This window comes from Mastomys coucha, unplaced genomic scaffold (genome assembly GCF_008632895.1).
Source record: "Mastomys coucha isolate ucsf_1 unplaced genomic scaffold, UCSF_Mcou_1 pScaffold21, whole genome shotgun sequence".
Classification (NCBI taxonomy): Eukaryota; Metazoa; Chordata; class Mammalia; order Rodentia; family Muridae; genus Mastomys; species Mastomys coucha.
Window position 1 is genome coordinate 36,974,211 of NW_022196904.1, and position 10,130 is coordinate 36,984,340.

Consider the following 10,130-nt stretch of genomic DNA (forward strand, 5'->3'; position numbering starts at 1 on the left):
TTTTAATGAACCTAAGAAACCACAAAGCTAAGCAGCCCTCAACCAAGGCTCAGGATGCCTCTTCCCCAAACTAGGCCTTCCAGGATTGCCCATGGCCCAGGATCATTGACTGCCTGTCTCTTGCTGTGGGAGCCTTCCAATTTCCTCTCTGTAGGAGGATGGGTGGGCTGCAGGGGCATGAGACTCCAAACTCCTATTACACACAGGCCCTCCCTTCATAAGGCAAACAAAGGCATGCCCTTCCTCACCATGGCGACAGCAACAGACTTCCCACCCATCTCCCTACTACCTGACTGAGCCCAACCCCAGAACTGAGGCCACCACAAGGCCACAATGTTCCTTCACTGGGAGGTCTGCGGAGCTAATGCCAGGCCCAATATGCCTGTCTCACTTTCTGGGCTTTACTCGCTCACTTGAACATTCAAATAACTGTGTGATGGCACAGATGTGTGCCCTAAGTGAGGTTCTGGACAAGACCCCTCGCTCTGAATCTATACTTTGTTTCTCTTCCTCACTGTCACACTCCTGGCCCCTGACACACATTCCTATCTATGTGACCTGTGCTCTCAAGCACACAACACAACTTCCCACTTACTAATCTTCCCCCAGAGATCAGGGTAGCAGTCCTCACAGGACACTGGGACGAGACTTCGGAACTGGCCACTGACTACATCAAGAGGTAGGGGAAGTTTCTAAAACACAACGTGGGACAAACCACAACTCTGCCAGTCCAGGCTCAGGCTATTCAGTCATGCACAGAGAAGTCTGAGTGTCTACATGACCCTTCTATTCGAGCCAGGATCCTTTCTGTTGTTTTTCGAGACGGGGGTTTCTCTGTGTAACCCTTGGCTGTCCTGGAACTTGTTCTGTAGCCCTGGCTGTCCTCGAACTCAGAGATCCACATGCTTCTGCTTCCCAGGTGCTGGGACTAAAGGCTCCCAGTTCCATGCCTGACAGACCTAGGACTCTTGCTACATTGGTGCCTTCTCCATCAGCTTCAAAAGCCACAACGGAGCTCCTTCCTCAGTGGTCAATACACTTCCTCCAGATCCAGGAGTCCAAATCCAGCCCTCTTCCATTAGGTTCAGGCATCCTTCCCAGCCCTCCTCCCTCAGTCCCAGGTGCCCTCCCCAGTCCTTCTCCCCCAGACCAGGCCTCATCCAATGTGATCATCCCTCAGATTCAGGGCTTCTGTTCTGGCCCTCCTACTTCAAACACAGAGGTGCACACACCAGCCTGCTTTCCTCAGACCTTGGTATCCTCTCCTCCCAACACTCCCCATAGATCTATGTGTCCTCCCAAGCCCTCCTTGAGAACCAGGCGACCTCCTCAGCCCTGTTCCTTCAGATTCATGCATCTCCTCTGCTGTCTTCCCTGAGACACATGCACCCTCCTCAGTATCTATTGCTCAGACTCGGAGTCCTTCTTAGCATCCTCCCTCCGAATCAGGAGTGCTCCCCAGACCTCCTCTGTCAAACCCGGCATCTTCCTTATCACTCCTCCTTCAGACCCAAGAATCCTCTCCAGCTCCCTCCTTCAGACTCCGTAAGAAGGGTCATTGTCGGTCCTCCACATGCATCCAACACTTACCACGGTTGCCATGATGCACACCAACCGCCAAAGCCTCAGCGGAAACGGAAATCGGCTAGAAGCGCGGTCTTCGTCCTCTCTAGGCTCCAGGTCATCCAGTCACCTCTATGGTTCATAAAATATGTAAAATTGTCCTGGGGGCGTACACTAGGCCGCGCCCAACCCGAGAGGCTAAATTGGAAAGCGGGTGTTCTGAATCCCGGGTGGGTTCCTGACGTCTCTTGCTCCTCCTCCTATTACCTAGCCTCCTCCCCTTTCCTTCCCCCCGCCCTGCAACTGCTAAGTCCGATTGCAAAATTCTGAACACATTTTGTAGCAACCACACGTCCTCCACGATCCCTTCCCTCTCTGTCCAACCTTCCTCACCAAATTGGGCCTACAGCTGAGACTGACAGCTCTATTCACCAATCACTTCCGTGCTGCGTAGCAACAGGCCCCACCCCTTGCAGCTCCCCGGGAGGCTCTGGCCAAGGAAACCGGATCCCATCCGCCAATAAGAAGACGCAATAGCCCCCGCCCCCCAGCCGCCGACCAATCGTGCTAGACCAGCAGGGTGGGCAGTGCCTCCTGGCGGCCACGAGGCTTCACTGCAGCTGCCCGCCGGATTCAGTGTCGCCGCTCACCCTACTTGAGTCGGAGCGCTCTGGGGCGGGGGTGCGGTCGTGCAATAGGAAGCGGAGCGCCTTGCAAGCTTCCTCTGGGACACCCGCTAACCCGACCGGTCACCAAGTCTGGTGCATTCCCAGCCGATCTCTCGGGTTCCCATTTTTGGTGCTCGAAGTCCCCTGCCCGCAGTAGCCATGCCTCTCAGCCGCAGTCTCTCTATGTCCTCGCTTCCAGGATTGGAAGACTGGGAGGATGAATTCGACCCGGAGAACGCAGTGCTTTTCGAGGTGGCCTGGGAGGTGGCCAACAAGGGTGAGAACGTCAGCGTTGGTCCCTTGACCAAGGAGGGCAGGCGAGGATGGGGGCCCGAAACTCCGATTCAGACGAGGAAAGAGCTACGTGGAGGACTCTTGGGTCCTGGGGAAAGCGCCTGTGACTTCTGTGTCCTTGTGGAGGGGCTGGAGTAGGCGTCCTAGGCCCTGGGGGGAAGGGACAAGAGACTTCTCTTAAGATGGAAGGAGGCTTCAGGTTCTGCAATCTAGGGAAGAGGGCACTTAGAGAAAGATTCCTGGGTCTTGGAGGGAGGTTTTCGAGGGCCGAGAGACCTGAGATCTCAAAGGGGAAGGAGCTAAGGCATCTAAGCCCAAGGAACACTGGAGCTTTTGGGTCTGTGGTCCAGAGGATGTGACTGTGGAGTAGGAGTGCTCTAAAAGTTGGGATTCATGGATTTTCCAGGAAGCCTAGCGGACCTGACCCCGTGTAAAGCCGAGAGGGGCCTGGAGAGACAGATTCTTAGATCCAAGGTGGGAAACCTGAATGTCGGAGTTTGAAGGAGCTCAGGGCCTAAACCATGGCTTCCTTCGGAGTGAGGTGCCTCCCTGTGGACTGGGAAAGCTGGAAGTCCTAAGTTGGTCAGGAGCTAGGCCCTAGGATGGGAGGAACCCACCCACAACCCTTAGTCGGATGTATGGGTATCTAAGACCACTCGCCTCTTGCTTGTGAAGAGGCTGGGCTTGAATCCCCAGGAGCTGGGCCTTATGGATCTGAATGCTTCCTTTTTTGGATCCTGAGGGAGAAAGAGACTGGGTCTCTCAGCATGTTGGCAGATGGCAGACTCTGCTGTGTACTGCCAAGGTACTGGTTTCAAGTGAGGAGGCTGAGGACCCAGATTCCTAAATCTGAGGTGGGGTCACGGGAGGAGCAAGGCCCAGCATGCCTGTGTCCCAGCCCCGGGCTAGCATCATTAGTGCCCCAAAAGTGAGGAATATTAAGTCGAGCTTCCCTTAAGTAACTGGGTAGCTGGATGGGGCCATGTACCATTCTACCCAGTACATCTGAAAGTTAGGATTTTTAGATTCTGAGTGGGTCCAGCTCCTACTTCACTAAGACTAAGGGTGCTTCCTGTCTCATGACCAGGAGTCTAACCGGAGCCTGCTCCTCCCTCAGCATCCTGATCTCAGTCCCCTGTCTCCATAAACCCAAGAGGGCTATCCTCGGGTTTGCTTTTCATGTCCCTAGCCTCCAGCCCTGACCATCTCTGATTCCTAAGTATGGACTCCTGCCTATCTTCTACCCCAACACTACCCACACACATCCCATTACCTGCCAGGTCTCAAAGACATGGACCAATGGTGGGGTTGTCTGTCCTTTTGCACTTTGGCCCACAGTGGGTGGCATCTACACTGTGCTGCAGACGAAGGCGAAGGTGACAGGGGATGAATGGGGTGACAACTACTATCTGGTGGGACCATACACGGAGCAGGGTGTGAGGACGCAGGTAGAGCTCCTGGAGCCCCCAACTCCGGAACTGAAGAGGACTCTGGATTCCATGAACAGCAAGGGCTGTAAGGTGGGACACAGCCCTACGGGGGCGGGGGGGAGGCTGCCAGCAGGGGTCCTAGCAACGGGTGAAGAGAAAGAAGGTGGAGTGGAAGCAGGAGGCATAGTTAGCTATGGGTGGCACTTTCCCAGCAGGCCCAGGGAAGAAAGGTATAAGATCTGGTGAAGTCGGCCAGTGGGTAGCAGATGTTAGAAAGGCCAAGTGGATGGAGATGAATCTCAGCTGAGATCCTCAGACCCCGAGAATAGAAACAAGCTGGAGCTAGGCAGAAAGACAGCTAGGCTTTATGAGCACACCTGCAATCCCAGCACTACAGAGGCCTAGGCAGGGGGATCTCTGTGTGTTCTAAGCCAGTCTGGACCACAAGAAGACACTGTCTCAAAAGAAATAATAAAATAAAATGAAGACGAATAGCCAGGCAGGCAAAAAGATGGAATAGAGATGAAGAGAGGAGAAACAGGGAAAGAGTCTGAGGTGAAAAGATCCATGAACTAAGGAGGAAGGGGCATAGCTCCGTGGTAGAACCCCTGCCTAGAATCCCCCAGTGAGGAAGCGTGGCTCAGTGGTAGAGCCCCTACCTAGAATCCCCCAGTGAGAGTCTGGGAGTGTGGCTCAGTGGTAGAGCCCCTGCCTAGAATCTCCCAATGAGGGGCTGGGGGTGTGGCCCAGTGGTAGAGTCCTTGCCTAGAATCCCCCAGTAGGAGTCTGGGGTTATATAGCTCAGTGGTAGTGCCCCTACCTAGCATGGCCTGTGGGGTTTAATCCTCAGAACCACAAAGAGAAGCCTGGTGGTCCCAGCACTCAGGAGGCAGAGACAAGTGGATCTCTGAGTTTGAGAAACTACAGAGTGAGTTCCAGGACAGCCAGGACTAGGCAGAGAAACCCTGTCCCCCTCCCCCATCCCCAAAAGAAAGAACTACAGGAGAAAGCCAGAAGAGAGGGAAGGTGAGATGGAGGAAACCTAGAAGAGATGCGGATGGGAAGACAAGTGCAGAGGCTCCACCTATTCACAGCCTGTGCTTGGGGTGGGCTCCAGCATCCAGTCAGGCCAAACCATGTCCCTACAGGACTCCAGAGTGGCCACATCCCTCCCCCAGGGCAGCTGTTCCTAATAATAGACCCCCCCTCCCAGCAAAAGGGCAGACAACAGCTGGGAGGGGGAGGGGTACCCCAGTGAGGCCCTGGCCGGAAGAAGCCAGGTTGGGCTGGAGCCATACCTGTGGTATCAGGAGGAAAGGGGCTAATGGAGACTGAAATAGAACATCGAGTTTTAGGAACGTGGCAATGGGTGAGAAAGTGCAGTCCTGGCTAATAGATATGTGAGTGACCACAGAAGACAAAACAGGCCAATGGGAAGAGGGAAGAAGTATTAGGCGGAGTTACAGAGGGCCACAGATGGGGCTATGAGTGAGAGAAACGTGAAGCAGCTGAGCTCAGTTACCAGGCTGGGAATGTAAGACTGTGAGGAATGCGGGCGAGGTCGTCTGAGCCTCCCTTTGCCTCTCCCTCAGGTGTATTTTGGGCGTTGGCTGATCGAGGGGGGACCCCTAGTGGTGCTCCTGGATGTGGGGGCCTCAGCCTGGGCCCTGGAGCGCTGGAAGGGTGAGCTTTGGGACACCTGCAACATCGGGGTACCCTGGTACGACCGCGAGGCCAATGATGCTGTCCTGTTCGGCTTTCTCACCACCTGGTTCTTGGGTGAGGTAGGCTGTACTACAGACCCCCCACCTCAGCCTTTCTACCTAGACTTGAAACCATCATTATCATCATTATCACAGCTTGGGCCAGAGGGTGGGCTCCCCCTGGGAATTCTGGGAAGTGTACACTGTTTTAATCCAAGGATCAACTCTGAAAGGAGTTTAGCTTCTTTTCTCAGAGACCAGAAGTGTCAATGTCAGCTTCATTTACTCTAATCGTCCAGGTATAAACACACTGTGGCTTCGTCTCCAGGGAGTCCCGTCTGAAGAGGGTTGGGTCCCGGGAATTCTGGGAGTTGCTGCCTAGTTTGATATCCGTTACCGTTAAGCACTCTGGGGAACTTTTGATACTTACCGACCTTGAGTTGGTTTCAGAACCAGAAAATCTGGGCTTTCCCCACTCCAAACCCATTCTAGAATTTTTTTTTAAAAAAAGTTTTAGGACACTTAATTGGAATGCCTTAGGACAAACAGGAGCTACTTGCCTCAAGGAAATCTGGGAATTTTGGTCCTGTTTTTTGCCCATAAAAATTCTACCACTGGCCGGGTGGTCGTGGCACACGCCTTTAATTTCTGAATTCGAGGCCAGCCTGGTCTACAGAATGAGTTCCAGGATAGCCAGGGCTATACAGAGAAACCCTGTTTCAAAAAACCAAAATAAATAAATAAATAAATAAAATTCTACCACTGATTGAAATGCTGAGTCTTAGCGGGACGGTGGCGTGTACCTTTAATCTCAGGAGGTAGAGGCAAGCAGATCCCTGGGTTCTAGGCCAGCCTGGACTACAAAGTGAGTTCCAGGACAGCCAAGGAACCAGCAGGACACAGAGAAGTTCTGTGTTGGGAAACCAAAAGAAAAAAAAAAAAGAAAAAAACCAAGTCTCTGGAATTGTGACCAGGGCTTGGGGTGTTGGTCCTTCCAGTTCAGCTTTGCCAGAATTTAGACATTGGCAAAAAACAAACCAAAACCAAAAATCCCGTCAACCTCTGGGGATGAGGTCAACTCGTTGGCTTGAATTGGGGTTTCAGCCCTTTGTGGGAACGCCGCCTGCTCTGCGTAATGGCGGGCTTACCTCTTCCCTGCTTCTTTGTCCATGATGGGGATTGCAGCTGGTTCCTTTTGTGCCGTGTGGAAACACAGTGACCCTGTCCCTGTTGCCCCATAGTTCCTGGCCCAAAACGAAGAGAAGCCCTATGTGGTTGCTCACTTCCACGAATGGTTGGCAGGCGTCGGTCTCTGTCTGTGCCGTGCCCGGCGCTTGCCGGTGGCAACCATCTTCACCACTCACGCCACACTGCTGGGGCGCTACCTGTGTGCTGGTGCCGTGGACTTCTACAACAACCTGGAGAATGTGAGCTGCGAGCGTAGGAGACAGCCCAAAGCCCTGGCAGGAAATCATGCTCCTAAGAGTCCAGGCTCCCAGCCCTTCCGCCATCAGACATAGGGGCCCGACCCTGACCCTCCTCCCTCAGACCCAAGAGGCCTCCTTAGTCCTCCTCAAACCCAAGCCCAAACCCACCTCTCAGAGTGCAGCTACCAATCCCAACCTCCCTAAGCCCCTAGTCCACACCCTAGCCTTACTTACCCTGGTTCTCTTAACTTCAACTTTTATTGATTCCTACCCAGTTCAATGTAGACAAGGAAGCAGGTGAGAGGCAGATCTATCACCGCTACTGCATGGAGCGGGCAGCGGCCCACTGTGCCCATGTCTTCACTACGGTGTCCCAGATCACCGCCATTGAGGCTCAGCACCTCCTCAAGAGGAAACCAGGTAGGATCTGAGCTGTGGTCCCGATGTGTGGCTGAGGTAAGGAGCTCTATGCCACACTCAACGCCAATGTCATTTTACCCCAAGAATAGAACAGCAACTCCCATAAGTCCTGGGTTGAGATGGTATCTCAGAAATGAAGCTGGCTGACTCTCTACCCTGAAGGATAGCAGGAGCTATAGTCTCATTCATTCTAATTTTATAAAGTAGCTAATATAAATGCTGATCTTCTGGAAGAAATGGAAATATTACGGGCTTTATTTTCTAATAAAGTAAACTTGGAACTAGGTTTGCCTATCCTGCCCCATGTGCTCCTAAGTCTTGGCCCTAGATCCTGATGAGGATTGTAATCTTTTGTTGAGTTGTTGTAATTGTGTGTGTGTGTGTGTGTGTGGTATGTGTGTGTGTGGTGTGTACGTGTGTGTATATGTGTGTGGTGTGTGTGTGGGGGGTGTGTGTGTGTGTGTGAGTGGTGTGTGCGTGTGTGTGTGTGTTCACAGAGGGTAGAAGAGGACTTAGATCCTAATCTTCAGCTGCAGTTACAGGCACTGTTACCTACCCGATCTGCATGCTGCAAGAGCAGTAAGCTCATTTGCCTGCAGAGCCATTTCGTCAGCCCCAACAGCTCTCGTGAGACAGGGTCTCTTATTGAACCTGAAGTTCACCATTTTGTTGAGGCCGTGTAAGCTTCCAGGACCCACCTGTCTTCCCCCACCCCCACACTGTGGTTGCAGGCTCATTTAATCACGTCCAGCTTTTACTGAATGCGGTGGGTCTGATCTTGGGTCTTTTTTTTTTTTAATAAAGCATTCTTTGTAAAAGCTTCTATTTTCGTAAACATAACTCTCCATACCTCAGCTCCTACAGATGGATGGTGCCATGGGACCTGATATTCTCAGGAACTCTGGGAGGTATAGTTTTCCATCTGTCCTTCTCCTATTCTGACACAGGAACTGAAAATACCACCACCCTGCTTCTCCCAGGATAGCTACTCTCTCTCTCTCTCTCTTGAGCTAGGGTCTCACTATGTAGTTCTAGGGTCGTCTTGATTAACATGCTTTGTCATATTTGGCTCACAATACACTGTTTGTCTTCATGCCTCTTTTAGGGACTCAATCCTTTCTCCCCTTCTATGCTTTTTTAAAATATTTGTTTTTATATGTGTGTGCGTGTGTGTGTATGTGTGTGTGTGTGTGTGTGTGTGTGTATGCGCGTGTGTGTGTGTGTGTGTGTGTGTATGCACACACGAGTCTGAGTGTATGAACACTGGTTGCTTTTCTGGAGAACCCAAGTTTAATTCCCAGAACCCACATGGTGGCTTATAACCATCTGTCATTCCAATTCTAGGAGACCTGATGACCTCTTCTGGCCTCCACAGGCAACAGGCACATATATGGTACACAGACTTACATGCAGGCAAAACCACTATACACATAAAATACAAGAAAAAACCTAAAACATAAAATAAAAAGAGTAAGAAGGGTTAAGTAGCAATGTTGAATCAGTCTCCGTGGAGCGGAGTTCACTAAAGGTCCATCAAAACCGTGACGTTATTAAAGGGAAGTCAACTCCCCTTTCATTTGTGCCAATGAAGCTGATCACAATAAGGAAATGAAGCATAGGCCCTTCTCCCCCAATCCTAGATATTGTGACCCCCAATGGACTGAATGTGAAGAAGTTCTCTGCTATGCATGAATTCCAGAACCTTCATGCTCAGAGCAAAGCACGAATCCAGGAGTTTGTGCGCGGCCATTTTTATGGGTATGTGGGCCAGACGGCTAAGAGAGGAGGATGGGGGTGAGATTCCTGGGTCTGAGATGGTCTGTGGTCAGGAACCCAAGCTCTGAGAAAAGAGGACTCCCGAGTCTCAGGGATGATGGTGAGGGTTTGGATTCTTGGTCCTCAGTTCTAGACAGCTGTGGTCTCCATTATTTCCTGATATCTAGAGCTATGGGATGAGTATTAGGGTAAATACGCATCTAAGGAGAAAAATCCTACGCTTGCATGTATCACTCCAATACCTGTGCGTTGTAAAAACTTTCTTTGGCCCTGTGGCTTCTGGGGTTTGTTGGTTTCAGCACAGGGTTAGGAGCTTGGACCTCACGCTCTCATGTGGCTTGTTTAGACACCTGGACTTCAACCTAGACAAGACTTTGTATTTCTTTATCGCTGGCCGCTATGAGTTTTCCAACAAGGGAGCTGATGTGTTCCTGGAGGCATTGGCTCGCCTCAACTATCTACTCAGAGTAAGGCCTGCTTGGTGGAACAGTGGGAGGGGAAGGGGAGGGGGAAGAGTATGCCTAGCTGGGGAGAACAGACCCGAGAAGTGGTTATGGAAACCCTCGAGTAAGAGCAGAGCATGGAGTCCCAGAAAGATCAGAAGAGAGATCTGGTGGCTTGTACCTGTTATCCCAGCACCTGAGATGGTGAAGCAGAAAGATTAAAAATTCAAGGTCAGCTTTTGTCTATAGAATGAGTTCAAGGGCCTGGCAGTGGTGGTGCACACCTTTAATCCCAGGATTTGGGAGGCAGAGGCAGGTGGATTTCTGTGTTTGAGACTAGCCTGGTCTACAGAATGAGTTCCAGGACAGCTAGGGCTATACGGAGAAACTCTGTTTTGAAAAACCA

At 51.7% G+C, this 10,130-nt stretch overlaps 2 protein-coding genes across 2 annotated transcripts in view; one reads left to right on the plus strand and one right to left on the minus strand.

Moving 5' to 3' along the window:
* Positions 1-1,948, minus strand: part of Ruvbl2 (RuvB like AAA ATPase 2) — a 13,784-nt gene extending 11,836 nt beyond the window's left edge. The window contains exon 1 of the mRNA XM_031386601.1: positions 1,591-1,948. Within this exon, the coding sequence (XP_031242461.1) occupies positions 1,591-1,602 (12 nt within the window). The 5' untranslated portion in view covers positions 1,603-1,948. The remainder of the gene's footprint in view (positions 1-1,590) is intronic.
* A 227-nt stretch (positions 1,949-2,175) lies between these two features.
* The window catches only part of Gys1 (glycogen synthase 1), a 21,786-nt gene continuing 13,831 nt past the window's right edge, over positions 2,176-10,130 (plus strand). The window contains exons 1-7 of the mRNA XM_031386607.1: positions 2,176-2,508; positions 3,864-4,045; positions 5,548-5,739; positions 6,900-7,085; positions 7,361-7,505; positions 9,146-9,263; positions 9,628-9,748. Coding sequence (XP_031242467.1) covers positions 2,391-2,508; positions 3,864-4,045; positions 5,548-5,739; positions 6,900-7,085; positions 7,361-7,505; positions 9,146-9,263; positions 9,628-9,748 — 1,062 coding nt within the window. The 5' untranslated portion in view covers positions 2,176-2,390. The remainder of the gene's footprint in view (positions 2,509-3,863; positions 4,046-5,547; positions 5,740-6,899; positions 7,086-7,360; positions 7,506-9,145; positions 9,264-9,627; positions 9,749-10,130) is intronic.